The sequence below is a fragment of the Macrosteles quadrilineatus genome, unplaced genomic scaffold (assembly GCF_028750875.1).
Source record: "Macrosteles quadrilineatus isolate MER2022 unplaced genomic scaffold, UCM_ALF_1.0 Scaffold_1__1_contigs__length_201487025, whole genome shotgun sequence".
Classification (NCBI taxonomy): Eukaryota; Metazoa; Arthropoda; class Insecta; order Hemiptera; family Cicadellidae; genus Macrosteles; species Macrosteles quadrilineatus.
In genome coordinates this window covers 154492996-154517946 of record NW_026542594.1, presented here as the reverse complement: position 1 = coordinate 154517946, position 24951 = coordinate 154492996, and the positions used below count along the sequence as shown (strand labels likewise).

Here is a 24951-nt window from a genome sequence, read left to right as displayed (position 1 = left end):
AAGTTGTTCACAATCGCAGTGTGTGTGTTAGAGAGAGATGAATTATTTTTAGTAGTGATGTGCCAATTCTTGATGTCACCAATTCTTGGACATTGGTAGATCGTTATTGTAAATTTGTTGTCAAAAGTTTATGCTGATACCATTACCTTAAAATAAAAAAATATTAATTACACTGTTGTTTCATAACAGAATTAACGTTAAAATTAATTCTGTCATATAGGTTGGGACAAGGAGAAGATATTGAACAAAATAGAAGAAACCTTATTGCTCTGACTCAAAAAGTCTTTGATGCGATAGTATCTTCTGCTGACAAGTAAGTAAACCATCTCATCAATCTATTTTATTAATTTTTTACATTTGTTTCATAACACATAATCCATTTTTGCCTACTGTTTAAATAGTTAAGTACTATCAAATCTCAAGTTTAAATGTGGATAAATATCCCCAATTAATTTCTATAAGTGTTTTTTATCAAAATGGTTTAAAGCAATAAACAGTTTTTTACCCGACATCATGTTAGGTTTGTTTATAAAGTTGAAAAAGCTATTAATAATAAATTGTGGCCAGATTCCCCCCGCAACTGAGAAGCATGTGCCACTGTTTGTATCAAGTCCTCAGCAAGAGGTTCCCTCAAGCTCCTCAGAACAACATCGGAGCAGTCGGGACAGTCATCTTCTTGCGGTTCATCAATCCTGCTATAGGTAATGTAATATAACATTATCAAAATTGAATTGGTCGTACAAGTTTTGTTCGGCCTTGATTGAATTCTTTGTGTGTGTTGAAAGCCTAGGGGTTAGTGGCTCAGACTTCTTTGCGGGAGGAATGGGTTTGAATCCTGCTATATCCACAAAACATTTAAATAGGTGGGACCTCTTTCAAATTGATTTAATATATTTCTATTATATTATACTAATATGTGTGTCTGTGTACACAGTATGTATTTGAAAAATAACCCAAAATTTCAAGGTAGGCTTGTATTTTTTAACTTTGTATGTACACTTAAATACCCCCGCCGCAGCAAACCTGCAGACTAAGCGAATTTTCATTTGCCTGATTGGATTTACACTAAAATGCCTCCTGAAAAATATCACATTTATTCCCTATTTAAATAGAGTTAGTTTAACGAGTACTTAGGTTTGCTGCAACAGGGAGGGTAAAAAGGTGTTTTTTGTTGTAAAATGTTAATAGTTTAGTAAGAAATGAATGTATTTTACATATTCTATCAAAATGTGTTCATAAACAAGCAAACTACAACAGTTGACTTATTCTCCATAAGAATAACATGGGAATTTTAAATTTACAATTTTTTGGAATTTTCTCTGTAACCATTAGGCGTACAATAACGCTTCAATATACTAAATTATTTGTTTTTTTAAGCTCTACAAAATGGTTTGGAAAGAAATTGTGAAAATTTGTGTTTTTAGGGTCAAAAATGGGAAAACCCAATTTTTACCCCATAAAACCCCTCATAAACCCCCGTTCCCATAGTCGGATCATGCTGGTTCGCGAACTCGTTCAAATAAATGTAGGTTTACACGTTTATACCAAATTTCATCAAAATCGGATCATTTTTGCTTGAGTTATCGTGCTAACACATATATATATATATATATATGAATTTGAACGGATAGTGTTTTTGGCCTCTAGGGACCTCAAAACGAAAAGTAAATTTGTCCCGGGTCCAGGTCTCACCGTGAGTACTACGGTAATAGCTTATTCCCTATATGGGAAATTCGCTAAAACAATTGTCAACACGTTTTTCTAACACCCACTGGTTACCAGGTTGATACTGCCTCCATCATAAAGGCCTATTGTGACTTCATTTGCAAAATTAGATGTTCATACTAGGGCAGCCATTCTTGATTTTGTTGTACTAAGTCTGTTCTTTTTATCATATGATTTATTTGTGTTTAAATACGTTTTGTTGTCAGATGATTTTTGTAAACATGTTTTTGTAAACATTGGTTTAGTTTGGAAATAGAGTTTGTTGAAGCAAGATGTGTGAATAATATTCTTGTATAAGAAATAGAACATGGTGGCAGCTTAGTGGATTTTTTTTATCGAACAAAGTCTAAAACCACGCATAATGTCAATTAAGGGCAGAAAAAAACGAAATACTCGTAGGCAAAGGTATGAGGACATTGAGGAGAACGATGCCCAAAGTGAATTCAACTACATGTCAGAAAGGGATTCTAGAAAGATTGAAGGTGAGTCACTAGGTTTTGCATTGGGACAAACAAACCGAGAAAATAATGCAGTAATGTGTCCTACTCCGATGATAAATCTGACGTTACCAACTCCAGAAACCTTCTCTTTTACTCCGAATGAGTGGCATTCCTGGAGGAATCGCTTTCAAAGGTACAGACGGGGGTGCGGTCTGGATATCACTTCCGACGCTCGGCAAATCGATGTACTTTTGTTTACAATGGGTAGTAGGAGTGAAGATATTTTCGATTTGTTTTCACCAAAACCGAATACTTATGACGAGGCTCTTCGGGCCTTCGATGAATACTTTGTGCCAAGACGAAATATAATTTATGAGAGAACAAAATTTCTGAGACACAAGCAAGGGAGTGATCCATCTGAAAAATTCATAACAGATTTGCATTGTCTTGCAAAAACGTGTGCATGGGGTGAACTGAACGATGAGATGGTGCTTCTGGTCCTCATCATTGGTATGAAAGATGAGGCTCTAAGTGATAGACTCCAGCTGGACTCTCAATTGACTCTGGAGAAAGCAATTAATACCTTGCGCCAACACGAGAAGCTAGAACGCCAAAAACGTGAACTCGCCAATACTAATGTTTTTATGGTGAATAAAACGTCAGTACAAGTCGGTAAAACAAATCTGTCTGAAAGAGCTGGTGAACAGAAATTCACTGAGGATGCTATGAGGAAAAAGTGCAGGAAGTGTGGTTATAACTGGCACGGATCACTGGCCGAATGCCCTGCTAGGAAAGCCAAATGTGACAAATGTTCTGAGATTGGACATTTTTTTCGATGCTGTCCCTCCCGCGAAAAGTGGATGAGAAAAAACAAAAACGTTGTTAAGGAAATCGAACAGCAAGATTCAGACAGTGGTTATCAACAGGTCCCTGAGATTTTCATAGGGAATATAGACAACAGTGACAAAGCCTGGGTCCAGGAGGTAAAAGCAAGCTTTGGAAACCAAGATTTAGGTCTTATAAAATTTAAACTTGACACAGCAGCTGATGTAACCATGATTCCAGTAGGAGTTGTCGGTGATTTTATTAAGACTCTGCCTCTAGGAAAGTGCAAATCCCCTGTGTTTAGCGCAAAGAAGAAAGAACGAATCAATATTTTGGGAACTTTAAGGCTAAAGCTTGAACATAAGGGTGTATCAGTTTATGATCTTGCGTATATTTCTGAGGAGATCACTGTTCCACTTCTTAGCAGACGTTCCTGTGAAGAACTGAACCTGGTGAGGAGAATTTTTTCTGTAGATTCACCTGATATTGACTGGGCTACTAAGTATCCTAATTTATTTCAAGGGTTGGGAAATATGAAAGGAGAGTACAAGATTGAAATGAAGGAGAATGCAGTTCCTTACGCTATATCCACCCCCAGGGTTGTACCAATACCTTTAAAAACCAAGGTGAAAGAACAGTTAGACGATATGCTTGAGAAAGGAGTGATTGTTCCAGTTGAACACGCGACTGATTGGTGCGCACCAATGGTAGTTTGCGCAAAAAAGGGAGGTGGGGTTAGGATCTGCGTAGACCTATCCAAACTCAACAACAGTGTGAAACGTCGGTTTTATCCTATTCCAAAGATTGAACTTTCATTGGCCGAGATTGCGGGAGCCAAGTACTTCAGCAAGATCGATGCGAATTCCGGGTTCTGGCAACTGAACCTTGCAGAGGAGTCACAAGATTACACGACATTTATCACCCCTTTCGGGAGGTATAAATTCCGTAAGTTACCTTTTGGAATTACGTCCGCTCCTGAAGAGTTTCAGCGCCGCATGTCAAAAGCTTTAGAAGGGGCAAAAAACTGTTTAGTGCACATTGACGACTGTCTGATATGGGGAAGAACGAAAGAAGAACACGACGAGTGTCTTAGGGCTGTTCTAGAGAGAGTGCAAGATAATGGAATCACCTTGAATAAGCAGAAGTCGGAGTTCTGCAAGAAGACTGTGACATTTTTGGGGTTTGTGCTGTCTAAGGACGGAATCAAGCCTGATCCAAGCAAGGTTTAAGCGATTGTGGACTTACCAGCTCCAAGAAACGCTAATGAAGTACAAAGATTCATGGGCATGATCACTTTTCTGGCAAAATTTATTCCGAACCGCAGTGAGATTTTGGAGCCAATTACGAGCTTGCTAAAGACTAAAAACGATTTCTTTTGGGGACCAGCTCAAGAAAAAGCTTTTGTCACAGTAAAACAGATTTTATCATCAGAGCCATGTTTGACTGTTTACGATCCGCAAAAACCATCGATTCTTTCTTGTGATGCTTCAAAAAAAGGTCTTGGAGCGGTTTTACTTCAAGTTGAAGGAGAAAACAAGAAACCTGTGGCATATGTATCTCGGACTCTAACGACTGCTGAAGAAAACTACAGTAACATTGAGAGAGAAGCGCTTGCGTGCACATGGGCAAGTGACCGTTTGAAATGTTTCCTAATGGGTAAAATGTATACAATTGAGACCGACCACAAACCGCTTGTCTCAATTTTCAAAACACAAAATTTGGACGAGCTCTCACCGAGGCTACAGCGATTCCGAATGCGTATGATGAGATACGATTATCGCATGACCTGGACCCCAGGGAAAGACCTTGCCATAGCAGATCTACTATCAAGAAGTCCTATTCCGGCTAATGAAGATGGCGAATTGACCGAAGAAGTGGAAGCCTTCGTCCACGAAATCAGTCTGATTAGTATAAACACTACAGATGAAAATGTGACAAAGGTACTTCACTCACAAATGAGAGATCCAATCTGTGCACAACTTAAGTTACAAATTCTAGACGAATGGCCAGTAAAATCAAGTTTACCTAATGAGATTCAAGAGTACTTTAACGTGAAAGACGAGTTAAGTTGTATTGATGGGTTATTGCTTTGAGGAACTCGGATGATAATACCTCAGGAACTACGAGCGGAAATGCTCGAGAGGCTTCACAGTGGACACTTGGGAATCACAAAAACAAGGAAACGTGCTTTGGGAACCATGTGGTGGCCTGGAATTTCTCAAGAAATAGAAAGGAAAATCAAATCGTGTCCAGTGTGTATTCAGAACTCAACTAATCACAGTGAACCGTTGATTCCGAGAACTGTTCCGGATTACCCGTGGCAAAATGTGTCTGTTGACTTGTTCAAACACGAAGACAAGTGGTATATGGTTATCGTGGATCACTACTCAAGATACTTTGAAGTCGAGGAAATGCATCGAATGAGGGCTTCAGATGTGATTCGGGTTTGCAAAACCACATTTTCACGTTTTGGAATTCCTCAACGTGTTTATTCAGATAGTGGGACACAATTTCACCATATTGACTCAAGTGAATTTAAATTGTTTGCAAAGGAGTGGGGGTTCTCCACATTCAGAAGTAGTCCCCACCACCATCAGGGAAATGGGGCAGCTGAAGCAGCTGTGAAAGTAGCAAAAGGGCTAATGAAGAAAAACAAGGATAAATTTGAACTTGCCCTACTTTCTTACCGGACCTCACCTCTTGAAACCGGCTTTTCCCCATCTGAACTTATGTTTGGAAGGAAATTAAGAGACAATCTTCCATCTACTTTGGTTGGAAATCCTGTGGAAAACAAGAATTTTTTTGAGAGGGAGAATAAGTACCAGAATAAGTACAAGATACAATTTGATAAACGACATGGAGCGAGTGGTTTAAGTGAATTAGAAGTTGGAAGCATGGTATGGATAACAGATCTACGTCGACACGGTAAGGTAGTCAGGAAATTGAACGAACCACGTTCCTACCTTGTGGAAACTGACAAGAGAACCATTCGCCGAAACAGGAAGTTCTTAGTTCCTGCACCGTACTACGGAGGAGATGGTATTCTTTCAAACTGTTCATCCATGGTCCTTAATCGTCCATGCAACTCACGTGATCGTCCAGGAGCTGTCACAGTAACCCGTTACGGAAGGTCCATTAAGAAACCGAGGCGGTACTCAGGTTCATAAAGATGTGGACATCTTGAGGCGGGATGTTGTATTAAGTCTGTTCTTTTTATCATATGATTTATTTGTGTTTAAATATGTTTTGTTGTCAGATGATTTTTGTAAACATGTTTTTGTAAACATTGGTTTAGTTTGGAAATAGAGTTTGTTGAAGCAAGATGTGTGAATAATATTCTTGTATAAGAAATAGAACAGATTTATATAGAGGTCAATGTTAAATTAAGACTTGAAAAAAACAAACAGGTAAATCAGTATACTTTTCAAAGTATTGTGATAAACAAAGCGTGCCTTTCTTTGATACAGTTTCACCACAAGAAATGGGGATTGTTGGCAAGACTGTTCCTCAGCCAGTGAAAAGAGGACTTATGTTGATGTCAAAGATCCTGCAAAACATTGCCAACCATGTTGAGTTCAGCAAGGAGCAACATATGATTCCATTCAATGATTTTCTCAGGGCACACTTTGAAGTAGGACGAAGGTAAATACCATACTATCTAACGATCCAAAGGTGTTCAGTTTCCCAGCTTTAAAATTTAGGCTAAAAAAATTGCTTATAATTCTAAATAATTTTGTAATTTTTAATTGTTAATTGTGAATAATTAAGAAGTGTTATCCATTTAGTAAGCTTTAAGTTAGCATTAGATATCTGACCAAAGTTATCTTACAAACTAGTCTGTACCATAGGCGGATCTAGGCCTCAAAATGTGGGGGGGCTAAGCCGGGCTGCCGGGGGGGGGGGGGCCGGGGGTCCTCCCCCGAAAATGTGTGAAAAAATATAAGCTCCAAAGACGTATAGCTACGTAGCTATTTGGAAATCAACATAAAAGGAATTACGGATTCAGTGAACATACTTGATGGACCTTGTAATCGGCTAATTTACGAATTCCATGTAAGAATTTCACCCTTACACATTATGGAAAATACCTGACATAAGATAAAATAAAGGAACAGACCGATCCAAACCCTAAAGGTGTGTATACTGTGTACCTAGGATCCTAAATTAATTGCTGGTTTGTAGCATATAACTCAGGCCTTCTCACAGAGGAAGTCAAGAACTTGATTTTGTCTATTGAGAGCTCCAACACCTTTTTGGCAACGGTAAGACGTTATTTTGCACCACATAAAAAGTTAAAACTTATGGTTTCTAGTTTATTTCCATTTAAAAAATTGAGACTAATTCCAGACTTTTTCAGACTAATGCCAAATTTTTCAAGACTGGTTTTTTCAACAATTAGTGATGCGTTGATACCAAAATGTAGCAATTCTCAATTCTTGATACTAATGCCAATTTTTATAATTTAGCCAAATTTTTTAATTGTACACCAAACCCTGTCTTTATGTCATAAAGTAATAATATGTAATGGGGTGATTCAAGTAAAGAAAAAATGCAGCAATAAAAATTCAAACTAGCCAATTTGGATTTTTCTGATGATGAAAATCTTCCACGACCAAGTAGACATCATCATTAACTGCCTCGGATGTCATCATCACAGATCGCGATCGCGGCAAAATTATGATCATTTCCTGCGGCCGTGTGGACATCATCATTGACTCCCGCGGCCACGGAAACGTCATCGGCGTTGGCTGCGATGACCGCGGCAAAAATATGATCATTTTCTGCGGCCGTGTAGACATCATCATTGACTCCCGCGGCCACGGAAACATCATCGGCGTCGGCTGCGATGACCACGGCAAAATTATGATCATTTCCTATTTCCTGCGGCCGTGTAGACATCATCATTGACTCCCGCGGCCACGGAAACGTAATCGGCGTCGTCTGCAATGATCACGGCAAAATTATCATCATTTCCCGCGGCCGTGTAGACATCATCATTGACTCCCGCGGCCATGGAAACGTCATCCGCGTCGTCTGCGATGATAGTGGCAAAATCATGAAAATTCCCGACTTTCTTATCAAAATAAAGACTAAATCCATACTTTTCAAGACAGATTTGAAAATCAATACTAATTCCCGACTTTCCCGTTTTTTCCGACTACTAGACACCATATAAAAAATAATACATTTTGTTTACAAATATCATACTTTGAGGTTCCTATTAATTTTTTTTTAGTTAATTTTTCTAACCTAACCAATAAAAATGTGAATCCTGATTTCTGGGGGGGCTGAGCCCCCCCCCCCTTTAGCCGCCACTGGTCTGTACTAAGAAATACTCTAGAATTAAATTTACTTTTATTAATAAAAAAAATATATAATAGAATGTACGACTTGTTTGTTGTTAATTTCTCAAATTCCTAATTATTTGTTGTTGTTTATAAGGTTCTTCATCCAGATAGCGTCTGACTGTGAGACTGAGGACCAAGGTTCTCACTCCATGTCCTTCATCAGTGATGCCAACGTGCTGGCTCTGCACCGACTGTTGTGGAACCATCAGGAGCGCATTGGCGACTACCTCAGCAGCTCTCGCGACCACAAGGCCGTAGGTCGACGACCCTTTGACAAGATGGCCACTCTGCTGGCTTACCTCGGCCCCCCAGAGCACAAGCCTGTGGACTCCCAGTGGGTATCCCATCTCTGGGTAAAACCTTTGCCCGTGTTAAATTTTAGTTTTAGAATAAGAATAGTTTAATTGATCCACCAACAGTGTGGTACACAGATTTTTTACGAAGCCAAACTGAAATTAGTTACTGTCATAACTTTTAAGCCTTTAGAGTAGTAATTGAAAAAAATTTTTACAGATGTAATTTTTTATGTTTTATGTATTATATTTCAAGTTTCACAAATTTCCAAAAGATAGCTCTGGGAATTACCCTATGTGAGGGCCTCAATAAACTATGTTCTCTTGGAGTAAAAATCTGGCAACAGAGAGTCCCATGGATGGGATGTCTATGGGGAAGCACTTTGACATTGCAGGGTGTGTAGCCGACCTAGAAACTGAGAAACTGGGAATTGTACGTGCGGGAAAAAATATGTAAATTCAAATTGTACGCAAATTAGGTAAAGAACCAGGAACTTAAAATATTTGAATGTTAAATGTTGTTGAGGTAATCACTGGAGATGATTGCCGATGTTGTCACGATTGCAAGAAATCATCATGTCGGTTACCATGGTTACAAGAAACTTTCATGGATTTTGCTGCAATCGTGTAAGACGCTACTGTAGTTCTTGCATTTTAGCGATCACAAGCGATGATAACGGCTGTTACCACAATCACGACAAATAATCATAAATTTTGCCATGATTGCAAGATCATCTCAGATGTGGCGGCAATCGCAAAAGATAGTCACACGAGCTGAAATAATCTTTAGAGACGATCGGAGATTACGAGATGATTTGAGACGATGTTGCCATGATTGCGTAACATCACAGGTATTGTCACGATCGCGTTATTAAAAGATATTATCACCTGTGTCGCCGTGATTGTGAGAAATCGTCACTAATTTTGCCGCTATCGAAAGATCTAAACACCGATGTGGCTGCAATAGCAAGAAATTATGACGGAATTTGCTGATGGTGTTTTAATTTACTATCAGGTATACTTAAGTAATTTATTATTGTTTTGAGTATTGAGTTTAGTCTTGACCTGGAAATTGTCCTTGAATTTAATTTTGATGGGACGCTGGACACCCAGCTTTGACTCTATGTAGGGTCTTTATTATCTGATTAGACGAGGAAATACAACAGTAACAAATTTGCTTGCTCCTTTTTTGTTGTTTTAGTTTATTGTTTTCATATTCAACTAGTAAATTAAATTAGTTAATGGAATGTTCTTCTGTATATGTTACAGGTCTGTTGACAGCCTGTTGTTCTCATCGTATGCTCGGTGGAGCTCTATTGACATGTCCAGCACTAATTTTGAGGAAATAATGGTGAAACACAACATGCATGAAAAAGAAGAATTCAAAAGCATCAAGTCCCTCAACATCTTCTATCAGGCAGGCACTTCCAAAGCAGGCCACCCAGTCTTCTACTACATTGCAAGGCGATACAAGTTAGTAGTTAACTAAATCAAGACAATAGTGTTCAATATTAAATATACATTGGATATTGTTAGAGTATTTGGTTTTATTCTAACTTCGGGTATGAATCCCATTATTATTTTGATGATGTTGAAGACAGTTTGTGAATAAAATAAATGTACAGTATTTAAATTGGACCACTGAAAGCTGATTTAAATTACTGATTTTTTTGATGTCACATAAATGATCAAAGTATCAAATGATCAAAATGTTAATGGTCCTACCTACCTGTGTTTATGAGTTCTTTATATCTCTACTTATACCAACATATATTTATTCCTCAGTATAATCACACTGTCATTGTTAATAGTATTTTTAACTCTAATTCAACTTTAAGTTGTAGGCTTAGAATAAAATCCACCTATGGCTTTAAATTGGCGTTCTTTAATAAAACAACAATTTTTATTATATTTTAGTGTATTGCATAGTAAACAGAAATGAATTGATGTGCTGCTTGATGGGAATATATTTTAAATGTTTAGTAATTTGTACTATTTTTTTTAATATAGGCTATTGTTGCCTAAAATTTGTGATTTGCACTCATTATTTATATTTATCTATACACCAGCAAGCTTGGTGGATATTCCTGTAGACCAGTCAACCCTGTGGTGATGAGAAGCTAAAATGAAACAGTGAATCAGTGTCAACTAATGATTTCGATCCCTTAATGTGGACTACGGCTAAAAATGGTCTGTGGTGAAGTTTTTCTTTACCTGTAGATTGTGAACACTTTAAGTTTAATAATGTTTTTTAAACAGTTTAAAGCATATAGGGTTTATCCAATGATAGTGTTAATTCCTGCAAGAGTAAAACCAATTAATGGACCAGGTAGATTTGCAATAGAGTTAATATTCACAAGTTGAACTAAGCATTACGATGTATTTATTTGTTTGGTTTCAGGATTGGAGAGACTAACGGAGATCTACTAATCTACCATGTTATTCTGACGTTGAAGCCATTCTGCCACTCTCCGTTTGAATTGGTAGTTGATTTCACACATGCCTGCTCAGACAATCGATTTAGGTAATTATTATATTACAGGCTAACATTATAATCTTATGGTTATCCAAAAGGAAATTAATGAGGAGGTTTAATAGGGTTGATAAATGCTCTCCTCTGAATGTAACTAGTAACTACATTATAAACTAAACACAAATAAATGTTCTAGTTTACAAAAATCAACAAAATATTTTTGTTCATACAGTTAACCATCTAAAAATGTGTTAAGAATTTTACCACACATTCCTATCAGACACATTCTAACACCTCAAATAATGGTGGTAATTTTATAATAACCTTTTAGGATTAATAAACATTTGGCTTTTTTAGGATTACTGAAATTTGGCTCTACATTTTCTAAGTTCACCAATCCTTTTGAAACAATTTTTGTAAATAAATATAATTATTACTTATTATAAGGGTTAGGTCGGTTTGATTTTAAGTCAGTTGTTGGTTTTGCTAGTTTCGAGAAAAAAAAACCAAAACTAAGAAAATTAAAGGAAAATGTCGGTTTTGGTTAATTATTTAATACTTTCGACACGATTACAACATCTTTGCGATTGTAGGGAATGGAGTATTTTTCGGCAATTGTGGACGACTATGATGATGTCTTTGCAAAAAATGCATGCTTTCCCTATGATTGCGGGGGGGGGGGGGATTACATTTTCATAATCGCAAAAGACGATGTTAATGTAAACAAGATAGTGGGGGATATTGACGATTTACCATACACGTAAGACAATGAGGATATCCATATGACCGTGGTAGATATTCAGCATTTTCCCATGGCTGCAGAAAACAATGATAATGTTCACTTTACCATGGTAGGTATTCAGGATTATGCCGAGACTACAGAAGACATTGATTTCTACATGACCGTAGGGAATTTCAGAATTTTTATGCCATCGCGAAATGATGATATTTATAAAACCACAGTAGATATTCCAAATTGTTCTTAGATCGGGAGTGATGATGATAATGAGTTAATGATCCGTGGAGATGCCATTAATTTTTACACTATCGAGGGATATGATGAGGGTGTCTCCACCAGATGAGTTATTTGTTATGATGTCATAGGAGAAGTTAGAGATTTCCCAGTGATCGCGGGCGACAATGAGGACATCTTCGCAATCGTGGTGACCTTCAAGATTTTTCCGTGATCGTGGGAGACAATCATGATGTCTACGCCAGTGTTTCCGAACCTGTGGTACGCAGAGGCGGTACATGATGACGTTCTAAGCACCAGAATTTTATGTTACAATTGTTCGTGCTATTGCGGCAGCATTTTATCACTGTCCATCGGCAACTGTGTATAGTAAACACAACATTAAAACGAGGATGAAATTATTTTTATTGTTTATTGTGATCAAAGTTAAAAATTCATGAAAAATAGCTAAAATAAGCAAAATAATTATTTATTATTTGTCAATTGCAAACGTATATAATCTTTTCTAGAAATTAATTGGGAAATCTCGGCCTGATTTGAAATTAATTGGGACCTCTCTGAATTATGATAAATGTACATTACACCAATATTTAAGGATACCAAATCCCAACTACTGTTTTTCAATTGGTGTTCATGCATGCGTTAAAACAAACATGATGAGTGTTCAGGAATTAATGTAACAACCTTTTTGTTAATTTGAGGATTATTGCAGACATTTCAAATAAGTTATAAGTAAAACAACCAAAATAACAACTGAAACACAACAATTGATAAGACAAAAACCGAACCAATAAAAAGGCGTATGTAACAGGTATTTTTCCCCCATCAAATTATTAAGTGTTAGTTCGCTTTGCATTACAATTTTCAATGTTTTACCAAACTAACTGAGCAAAAAGCAACTGTCAAATTGCACCAAAATTATAAAACCCCCTCTTTTATTTACCCTCAACTTTTAGTTCTTTGGTGCATTTTTCAGCTTGCTTAGGTCACAAAACAGGTAAGATTCCATCAGTGTTCCTGGGTGTGATCATGCCTATTTTACTGCAATGGACTCTTTACTCCTCTGATTAGAATAATTTTGTATATGGGTTTTATGCAGTTGTTCAAATACTGAAAACTGCAGTTTTTATGTTTTTGGCTTAGTTAGTAGCATTTCCAAATTTAGTATGTCCCATCAACATTATTTAGGACCATTCCCTCTTAATAGTGTTTAACCTAGCTTTAATTAAAAATGGTGGTACTGTACTATAAAAACTGTTTGAAAAAAATAAGAGTCATATTTAATGTAGATAAAATATAGGACAAGATTATCCTTTTTTATCTTCAAATATTAGGATCCTATCTGTCAATTGGTAACACAAACCAGCCCTACAGCTGTTGACATATAAGCTGGCACTTAGGCCTAGCGTGGGCAGTGTAGGATTATTGGGAGGGTGGAGGTAAGGAAAAGATTGGACTGCAAATATTTCCGCCGATAAATAAATGTTTGACTCTGTATACATAAATATTACATAGTTGTAAGTAATACAGTATTTATTACAAATTCCCGACCCTTCTCTAAACTGTTTCTGTTAAAGGTTGATGTTAATGTTGCCAAGATTATAAACATCGGTCAAATGATACTTGGTAAAAGAAGAGTTTATTTTGACTCAAATTCTAATCTATTTGGCTATTTGGTTGTTGAGCTCGAGAACAATTAATTTAGTATACATTGGCTGTTCAGCAGAGGCAAAGGTAAGACTTCCCTTAGAGGTTATAACAACAAGTATTTAATGACATACTTTCTTCTATGATGAAGAAAGGTGAAATTCAAAAGTATTTAATTATGTGTTGACAATTAAATTGTACTAAAGTCGGATGTAGTATTCTCTATACTATATCCATCTAGCTCTTTTGACGACTGGTTTATGAAAGCAAATGAGTCAATGAAAGCAATAAAACACCCTTCTTCACAGCTAAATGGTGGAAAGCTAGATTTCTCCCTAATTCTACAAGTAGGCTAGTGAAGTTCTTGAAAAATATACTATTGTTTGAACCATATTTGCGTATTACTTCTATTGTTGTAGGAAAACTAATCAGAAATAAAATAAAACAAATTTCAACACGATAGTATACATAGTATGCGACTGACGATCAGTTAAGTGAAACACTACATTTTCTAGGTTTGGAGGGGGGTGGGGGGAAAGCTCAACCGGTAGAAGTGGGGACAAATCCAGCATTCCATCATTTGGTTACGATAAAAATATTTATTTACTGGGCTATAAGGGTTAACATTATAATAACACTAGAGGTCGTCCAGTGGTCGAAACTCGACCAAAAATATTTAATGTACAGACTTCTTTATTTTCATTCCACACTTTGAATAGAACATGTGATTGGAGTTTCTTCCATTTGTTTTGATTTTCTGTTTATATTTCGTTGTTATTTCGTCGCCAGCATGGCAACTCATAATATCCATGTTAAATTTTTCAAAATTTTAAATTCATTTTTTGTGCTTATTTTTGAGCCTATTTTAATTTATAAAGGGATTCTGCACACCTAAAGGAAAATAGCTTTCTAACAGTATGCGTAGATTTTCCCTACGATGCACACGAGCTGAGAAAAAAGGTTTTAAAGAAACATGCTTGCCTATTAATATATAGATAGATATTTGCTTATTTTAAAATGTATTTTTGGAACTGGGCATGGTAAAACGAAAGAAAAAAGTAGGCCTATTGTATTAACGTCAAACATCTACGGTAAAAACTGGACAATTAATTGTAGTCGGGATTTAAAGAGTTTAATTGCGTTATTTTCTGCAAGAAAAGAAACAGAAATAAAGTTTAGAATAGTAAAAAGAGTCTAAAAGCATGCATTAGCAATATTTTATATCTATATATTTCAACAGCAACATCAATTGCTATGCTTGTGTTTTTGAAATGTATAATTCTGAACTAATAAGTTAACAATTGAAATATAATTCAAATGTTTGAACACTATCCCACATTATAATGAGTTAACTCCTCCTGTATGAGTGCTAATATCCATGCCTATCTCAACACTAAACTTTGATAATCTAGAAAGTAAAAAGATTTCACTATGGAGAGCAATAGACATTCCATTCCCTAGTTGTAGCCAGATTTTGAATGAAAATGAATGTAGTTAAACTGAGTCGTGCAGATAGATTTACTGCTGTCAATAGTGACAATTAATGTTACTTTGTATATACAGGTTAAACTAAAAGGACAACTCAATGTCATTTATAACATAATTTATGACAAAAAAGTTATCAAAGTATCAAAAACAAAGAGAGAAGATATTATTTTAACAGTAGCACATCCCTGGAACCACAGAAAACATACTACTATAACCCAGAATGCCAACCGCATGGTAAAAAGCATTAAGTAATTTGAGAGAGCTTTGCCTGTCATACCACCACTATTTACCACAAGGTGGTCATCCCTTATTGAACAAGACCAAGACCCATTAGTTACATAATTACCTTTTAATAATGCATTTAAAAAAAATACAATAGCATAACTAATTACAGTTTAGCCTTAAACAAAACTCGGTGCATTTATACTACTCTATACACCTTTTTCAGTCTGTATTTTGTTGGTTTTGTTTTAAGAAAGTAAATAATAATGGACATGTATTTTTTAAGGTTAGGAGAAGAGTATGGACTATCGTTTCATGATAAATATCTTGTAAACTAAAATATATTCTTATAACACCGATTGGTTGAAACTTTCCTTCCAAGTCAAAAATTGTTCTAAAATTAAAGCCTTAATGCATGTTTTAAGATGAAGAGAAATATGACTGGCTACTTGATCCAGTAGTGTAACCAGTATGAAACTAACTTATCAGCTAAAATGACGTTGTAATTTACATAGCATAATGTCTCCCTTTATATTACCTAATAATAAGGATCTCTCTGATGCATGTTGGTGTAGTGTCTTAACCTTTTAGTAATATTTGAATTTTTCAGAGATAAATTTGTGGGTGTATTTCCTTTAACCCCAATTTCGGGTGGCAGATAATTCACATAACACCTCTTAAATAACGCATAACATAGCATATGTTGGAATCTTTTTAACACTTCCCCATTTTTACAAATTTATCTGGTTATACTTAGGCTGTATTTATTGCAAGAGAATATTTGTGTACATACATGAGTTGTGAAATTTAAAGTGTATTACCAAGTGCATGTATCTAAATTGTTGTAACAATTCCTCCACTACCATTTGCCTCTGCTGCTTAACCTCTTTCGAGCTTCTTTTCTAACATTGTCAATAATTTACTAGGTAATAAAATAAAAAAATAATATTATTTGTAAAAATTGGACAAGATTAAAATAACAACACTAAGAATATCCAATTCAAGTTAGTTTGATGAATTGCCTATTTTTTAAATTTACAGATCTGTTAACACCGCGACATAATCACCAATCGATTTGATCCAAATTATAATGCCGCAACCCACCGGTCTAGCCTGAAGTAATGTGAAAAACAATCCCGGGCTCATGCCTAGCGTCCTAGGAAAAAAAAAACATCCTGACAGGATGATTTTTAAATCTTGTTTACATGTCTAAAATGTATTTCTCATTTATTTAACTGTATATTCAACCCATATATTTTTTCGACATTCTAAACTAAAAAAAGAAAATAATTCCTCCAAATATTGTTGTGACAATGTTTATTGGATTAAGTAAAAATAAATTATGTTTTTCTACAGGACTGAGTTTCTTCAAAAGTGGTTTTACGTACTACCAGAGGTGGCGTACGAGAACATCCATGCTGCGTATGTATACAACTGCAACTCTTGGGTTCGAGAGTACACCAAGTTCCACGACAGAATGCTTGCTCCTCTTAAGGTACCATTGAACATCCACGATCTGATATCATCTGTGTTAATTGCCGGTTGTGCTCAAAATTCAAGTTTATTTTTGTATTCTGAATTCTTTACTTAATCTGTACTTAATCTGATTAACCAAGAATCTGCTATTTAAAGTCAGTAAGATATTTAACCTCACATTAAGTAGAGCAAGTAGGGCACAAACCAGTGCTTAGAATGTTTCAAGCAAACTGATTTAACTACCATTTGCAATTTTAATAGCTATATATTATTTTATGGCACTTATGATATTAAGGTACTTTTATTATTATCACCTAAATCTATGTACTGTATTACAAGTTTTCAAAATTTGTCCTTTTTAACTATTCTTAACCTTTGGTTTTTATTTGCAATTCCTAGAGATGAATATTATTTATAGCTTTGTTATGTCACATTCACAGGAGGGTACCTGCTACTGGGCATGTTGCTCTTTTTATTGATTCAAATTTTTATCCTAGAATCAGACTAGAATTATTGTTTTATTGGGCTCCTCTTTTCAATGTATTTTTCTTTTTAAAGGGAAATCGCACGTTGATATTCATTGATGCTCCGGCTCGTCTGAATGACTTCATTGAACCAGACCAACAAAAACTGCCCGGAGCAACTTTATCACTGGACGAGGATTTGAAAGTGTTCAACAATGCTCTGAAACTGTCTCACAAGGATACAAAAGTGGCGATCAAGGTAAATAAAACTACAATATTTAGCTTACTTGTATGGTTAGGTTATACTAATAGTTGAAACATTTGTATCATACAGGGTGGGGAAATGTGCCGAGGCAGTTAAATATAAAATAAATATATATAAAGATAGAGCCTCAAAACTTGGTACACAGTTACTGGGCAATAACATCCATTTAGCACACTATTCAATGATACGCTACCTCCTCAGGGGGACGACCCGCTAGGAGTCAGAAGAAAATCTTAATTGTAAGCATACGTTGTTATGCACATCACATTAAAGGTCTCTGTTAGTAAAATACTATGCCGCAACCCAAACTCAAACAGACAGCCGAAGCTAAAATTACAGATGTTCAAAGATTTATTGAATTTGCAATGCTTCGGTTTTGACCTTTGCAGTGTTCGGTTAAGACACATCACTAATGTAGATATCAACCTATGCTTACCTTTATTATTTTTGTCTGACTCCTAGCAAGCCATCCCTCTGAGGGAGTAACGTATCATTGAATAATGTAATAAAATTATTTGCCCAGTAACTTTGTTCCAAATTTTGTGGCTCTATTTTGATTATTTTTTGAAATACTTAACTGTCCCGGGATTTTTTTCAACCCTGTATACAATTATAAATTATTTGTGGTTAAGGACTTAACTTGTAGCAAATATCGCCATGAATTTACAGCTGATAGTTGAAGTAATATTGACATGTATTGTTTTATCACAGGTGGGCCCCACGGCCATACAGATCACATCTTCAGAGAAGACCAAGGTGTTGTCACACTCTGTACTGCTGAACGACGTCTACTATGCATCAGAGATTGAGGAGGTGTGTCTCGTGGACGACAACCAGTTCACACTCACCATCGCAAACGAGGCGGGGCCGCTGTCCTTCATACACAATGACTGCGACACCATCGTACAGGCTATCATACACATCCGTAACCGCTGGGAACTCTCGCAGCCGGTTAGTAAATATTGTCAAACCTGTTATATCTTGTGTGGCTAGAATTGATAATTTCATTATACATAAAACAAATCAAGAATATGCATTAAATAGTTGTAATCTAGAAAAGTAGCTGGATAAAATATTAACAAATAGAGGTTTTTTTTTTTTTTAAAAGAGGTTGGCGGCCTCTTTTAACCTTGCATTTGCCCGTCCACATAGACTACAGATCTGTGTGTGGAACGTATCCAGCAAAGCAAGGGGTGAGCCGGTACAGTACAAAGGTGAACTGTACTGATAAAAGTTAGTGGCAGTGACCTGGATCCGAACCCACGACACTACTGCCTTGGGCCCGAAGTCCGCGACGCTACCGACTGACCAACTTGGTTTAAGTTTCCTGTTGTTTGTTTAAACAAACTGTTGTAGTATAATTAACTACAGCTATTTTGTGCTGTCAGAAACGGAGCACATACATGAGGTGAGAATTATGCTAGGCAAACATAGTGTACATATCACATTTTACCAAGTGGTTGTTTATATTTTTAAGTATATTATTATATAATCCTTATATTAATTTATGGCTTTGTATTTTTAGGATTCAGTTACAGTCCACCAAAAGATAAGACCGAAAGATGTACCAGGAACTCTGCTCAACATGGCACTGTTAAATCTTGGATCTTCAGATCCCAACTTGAGGACAGCAGCTTACAACCAGCTTTGTGCTTTGACAGCCACCTTTGACCTCAAAATTGAAGGACAACTTTTAGAAACGTCTGGTGAGTATTTATGTTAGATTAGTAAAACATATAAACAGGATTTATCAATTGAATGAACAAAATGAATCCTGATTCTGGTACACAGTGCATTTTCATGTTCTAACAATAACTCGAAAATGACAAAATATATCAACTAGAAACTTTGCATAAAGATTCTTTACCATAAAATCTCGGCTAAATGCGTTGTTGGAGAATGTTTATTTCTTGATAATTATAACATAATAAATCTTGGCTCATAAGGAAGCTATCTTACCACTTTTTGTGAAACAGTTGTGAGGGTGTCATTTAACATATTGCTTTAAATGAAATTTCAACCCTACAAGTTTGACATGAGCTATGAGGTCATTATTAAGTAGGATATTTTATCATGCTTATATTTGTTTCTTGCAGGGTTATGCATTCCTTCCAACAACACAATATTCATCAAATCTGTGAGTGAGAAGCTGGCCACAAATGAACCTCACCTCACACTTGAGTTTCTTGAGGAATGCATTCAAGGTTTCCGAGTGTCAACGATTGAACTAAAACATTTATGTCTAGAATATATGACTCCGTGGTTGGCAAATCTAGTCAGGTATGAACAGGGTTCCTCCTACTTACTGTATTTTAAAATATTTAATAAGAAATCAAGCAAAGTTTACTATACAATCAGCTATGTTCTTCCAGAAGACCTGATATTTTTTGGGGTTATAAATGTAACCTGGTAGTTTTCTAGAACTAACAAACTAGTCATATGTATAGGCCTACTGCTGATAAACAAACATTGAACTACATCATCATTGTTGTTAAACTCATTCAAGTAATAGATTATAGTTGAATTTTTATACCGTAATCTGTTTATTGACTTGTAGTTTACATTTTGTTAGTTTTGGAAATGTGGTGATAGCAAAAACAAAATGGTCAATCGACTCTACGAACTATGAAATATTTTTTCAGGTTCTGTAAGCCATCAGATGAAAGTAAACGACAGCAAAAAGTTGCACAGATTTTAGAAAAACTCATTTTACTAACCATTCAAGAGGAACAAATGTATCCCTCAATCCAGGCAAAGATTTGGGGATCCCTCGGACAGGTAATGCAACTTATTCGTTTTAATCTTCTGTAACAACAAATCTTTTCATTTGTTGACTTTTCAAAAATTTGTAAAATAGATTGGACAACTCTTAAGTGATTAACAAGGTAATTGAATGAATTGATTAGTGCTAAGAACTATAGTAGTTGTGTGATGTAGGTTCCAGAACTGATAGACATGGTGCTGGACAGCTTTATCAAGAGGTCGGGAGAAGCAGGAGTGGGCAGTAATGTGGTAGAGATACTGGCCGATACTGCAGTGGCTCTGGCCTCAGCCAACGTCCAACTGGTGGCCAAGAAAATTATTGGCCGACTATGCAGGGTATGTCTTATATTACTTGATGGGTATTCTGATAAAAATATCGAAATAAATAAAATAAACACAGTAGCCTAATATATTACTCTTTCTGTTATATTATTAAGATGTTATTCTTTTTAAATGTACATAAGGCATAGAAATCAGAAATTTCTATTGATGATTGATCATAATTATCAATTATCAATTATTTAAGATGGGGACGCCAATATGTACGTATTTTAACCCAAATATGAGTGAAGGATGAGTGTAGGATGAGTGGCGCGATCTTGTAGTCTTGTTAGTGACTAAGGCCGACATGTTCCTTAGACACAGCTGTTAATTAATAGCCCATACAGCTAATGGCAACTAAGGGACCTACAGTTTATTGTGGAATCCGAACCACATTTTTTCCTCGTAATTAACGAATTGGTCTAATTATTACGATAGTACTGCGGATAGTCGTAGTACTCACTAGTGCGGACGTTAATCCACACCAGGTAGCATCGCATCCACAGTGCATCCCTATAATTATCCACAATTCGTGACCTCCTAGTAGCTGGATTACAGGACGACGCCACCCGTAATAATAGGCCTACAACGAGATAGGCTTTGTCATATAACCAGAAACCAGAAAACTCTAGTAAGATAACAATCATTAATCCTAACAATATTAACAATAGAATAGGTCTTGGCCGATTCTAACTTCAAATCTAATATCACAAGGAAATCTGAAAACTCATTCAATAAAATGGATATTTAACGAGTTAATTAGGGATTTTCTATTTTAAACATTAACATGTGTAGTTTTAGCATTCATATTTATTTTATTAGTTGATTTAGTTTTGGCTAATCTGTGCATTGGGATATCAAGTCTCATGTTCCCTTTGGTGTTCTGGTAATATATTTTTGTTCTTATATGTTCATTTCAATATGTATTACTAACATGGTGTATAAATTAACAACATTGATTATTTTAATTTTTACAAACAATGCTCTCAAGGGGTTTTTCCATCCCCTTGAGTTATTTGCCATGGACTAATTGGAAAATATTGCGTAAATTGTTGAACTCTAGGCTTAAGAATCTATGGGAGTTAGTGGTTATTGTTGAACTAAGACTCACAGTGGATTTGTCATTGTGCCACAGACCGTGAATTCTGGGAAACCTAGGAATTTTCTAATTTCATAGTGAAAACCTGATTTTAATCTGAGGTCACTGTCAAATCGTTACTGTCCACTAAATTGAGACTGTCTTCTGTGTACACGGTGAAATCAAACATCTTCCGAGGTCACAGCAAAATCAAGAAAATCTTCTGTGGTCACGACAAAATCGTGAACATTGACTGCGTAGTTCTAATAACATTCCCCCAGTAATTCTGTGGCCCCCTGATAAGTGAAAATGTGTAAACAAAATTGTATATTGTTGTATGAATGTTTGTGTGACTAGGTTCTGGACAAGACGTGTACCTCGCCCACTCCCTCTCTAGAGCAGCACATGTTGTGGGACGACATCGCCATCCTGGCTCGCTACCTGCTCATGTTGTCCTTCAACAACTGTCTAGACGTGGCCCGTCATCTGCCGTACTTGTTCCACGCAGTCACACTGCTGGTGTGCTCTGGGTCTCTCAGCATGCGTGCCAGCACACACGGACTGGTCATCAACATCATACACTCCCTCTGCACCTGTACCATGCCTCAGTTCTCAGGTACAATATCTAAGAAGAGATTTGAAATAGACTTGTGCTATGAAACAATCTATTAATCATTTAGACCTTAACACGTTCGCTGCGGGCCACTCACCGGTGAGTGCTCTAGTTCCTTTCTGCCAATGCCGAACGCTCACCGGTGAGTGCCGGCATCGCCTACTTTCCATTCAATTTCTGCGCAGCGGCATACCGGCAAGAGCAGGAATTTTTATGTCTATGATTAGCTAGGAATGGGTGCTTTATTTAGTGTAGGTTGGTAGTAAATTTCCCCGTAAAATCCCCTTCTGGCAAACTTAGAAATCAACTTGTTGACCCGTCTTTCTCGAATTGGCAATACGATGGGACCGGCTAGTTCCAGGCAGTGCTGCTATCTATGAGTGTTTTAGCAAACTACGTTAACTCTTGTCGTAACACTTGCACATCACCGCACGCCATTTACTATTCGACAGACCAAAATATTTGAAAGCAGAATGGATTCGCTCGACGCTGTGCGGCACCGGGGCTATGTTTGTCGTTTGGTGGGCCGCAGCGAACGTGTTAAACATTTACCTTTTGTGTGTAATTATAAGTTATTTAATCAATAAGTTAAGGTTTGATAATTTTATTTTGAATGCATAAAGTAAGATTTATTTATTTTACTCTCCAATAAGGATTTGATGGAAATGATGATAGCCCCTGTAGTAAAGCTCTAACTCAGTAATTCCAAAATTTTTCAAAGTGATAGGCATCTTTGATCATTGAATCTGTGTTGCAAATTTTCACAATCCATTTAATAGTAGAGTATCAGATAAATTTGTCGACAAAAGACCCTTTGGATTTTAGATAATAGTATTGAAATACCAGATAAGTTAATGTTTAGTTTACACATTTAAAACATGATAAAATAAAAGGATTAACTTATCCAACAACTGTGGTTAGTATATTCCAACCGAGGGTCACAATGAATAATACATTTAAACTATTTGAAAAATATTAAAATTAAGTGTGTCAATATCAATGCAAAAAACTATCGATTCTCGATTCTGACACCAATACCTGAAATATTGATTCTCGTTACCAATACCATTGGTGGCATGATATAACTGACAACCCATTGACTGTTGGATTAAAGGTTTAAACTGTTTCTATGTTCACAAACAATACCATCATGCCGTTTTATACTTGTAAACCGTTTAATCGTGAACATCTTCCAAGAACACAAGAGAGTAAAAAAATCGTTTGCGGTCTCGGGGAAAGCGTAAAAATTTGTCACGGTCATGTCATAATCGTGAACGTCTTCCTTGTTCGCGTCAAAATTGCAAATTTCTGCGGTCACGGTGCATTTATGAACATCATCTGCAATAATGGCATCATAATCATGATCATCTTCCACAGTTACGATTAAATCTTGAACGCCTTCGGCGGTAACAGTGCAATCATGAATATCTTCCAAGGTCACAGTGAAATCTTGAACATCTTCTGCAGTCATGTGGAAATCAAGAATGCCTTCCAGTCTTCTGGATTCTTGCAAAGTCGTCACTTTCTTTGATCACGCCTTCTTGGCTCGACCCAACCCAAGTATTAGGTTGCTGTATCGCTATGTTGGGTTTTGGGATCAGCATCCTTTTGACGATCAATTAAGATACCAATACCAATGTCCAAAATCGGTGTTATTGAGAATCGACACATCCCTAATTTTAAAATAAACCGTTTTTAAGTGGAAGGACTAGTCAAGTTTTATCATTTTTACATTTATGCAGGTAAACATTATAAATAAGGTTATTCTACACTAATCTAAACAGAAAGTGTACAAAGTGCCAAAAACCACTAGCAGAACAGTTTTCTTTATTTCATGAAAAATGTAATATGGCTACAATTCAAAACTTAAGTTACTTAGTCTGCAAATCCTGTTTCAGAGGAGGCACAGAGAGTTCTCCGACTCAGCTTGGACGAGTTTTCTCTGCCCAAGTTCTACTTACTGTTTGGTATCAGCAAAGTCAAATCTGCTGCAGTCACGGCTTTTCGCTCTAGCTATCGTAATCCTAATGATTCAAGGTTAGTTTTTTTTTTTTTTTTTTGTAACTGAAGATTATGTTTAAGTATTCATAAAATAGTTCATTGATGGCATACTTATAAAATAGCTTTCTTTGATGTTTAAACTCAAATATTTATAGTATAATAGCTTCCTGTTATACCTTCACAAATGTTAGAAACTTGACAAATTCATTGTCATCCTTTTTTGAGGGCCAAAGTGTTAGAGTAACAAGATAATTAAGTGAAATCTCTAGATTGCATAGTTATATCTGAGCAATAATAAATAATCAGCATAGGAAATCTTAATCTTAAGCCTGAACTCAAGTCGATACTCGAAAGTATTTAGCTCTGATATGACCAAGATAAATACTCTAATTATGAGAGTTTAGATTATAAAATTTTATTTTGTTACTTATTGCTTATTTGTGTTGTTAGAAACGTACATTACCTATTTAAGACAGTGCTTAGAACTCAAATCACACACCATATCCAGTAAACGGTTACATGAAACCCTGTACGAT

The 24951-nt window shown here is 36.2% G+C and overlaps 1 protein-coding gene across 5 annotated transcripts in view; it reads left to right on the top strand.

The window, feature by feature from the left end:
• The window catches only part of LOC128987870 (neurofibromin), a 79407-nt gene that overhangs the window by 31368 nt on the left and 23088 nt on the right, over window positions 1–24951 (top strand). For 3 of the 5 annotated variants that reach the window (XM_054408955.1, XM_054408964.1, XM_054408937.1), the window contains 16 exons: window positions 221–313; window positions 568–701; window positions 6458–6632; window positions 8433–8672; window positions 9901–10104; window positions 11033–11155; window positions 13054–13074; window positions 16791–16929; window positions 17469–17633; window positions 18351–18590; window positions 19165–19345; window positions 19736–19919; window positions 20282–20417; window positions 20577–20738; window positions 22159–22417; window positions 24313–24451. In XM_054408955.1, coding sequence (XP_054264930.1) covers window positions 221–313; window positions 568–701; window positions 6458–6632; window positions 8433–8672; window positions 9901–10104; window positions 11033–11155; window positions 13054–13074; window positions 16791–16929; window positions 17469–17633; window positions 18351–18590; window positions 19165–19345; window positions 19736–19919; window positions 20282–20417; window positions 20577–20738; window positions 22159–22417; window positions 24313–24451 — 2595 coding nt within the window. The remainder of the gene's footprint in view (window positions 1–220; window positions 314–567; window positions 702–6457; window positions 6633–8432; window positions 8673–9900; window positions 10105–11032; window positions 11156–13053; window positions 13075–16790; window positions 16930–17468; window positions 17634–18350; window positions 18591–19164; window positions 19346–19735; window positions 19920–20281; window positions 20418–20576; window positions 20739–22158; window positions 22418–24312; window positions 24452–24951) is intronic. The other 2 variants (XM_054408972.1, XM_054408946.1) reach the window with 1 other exon arrangement.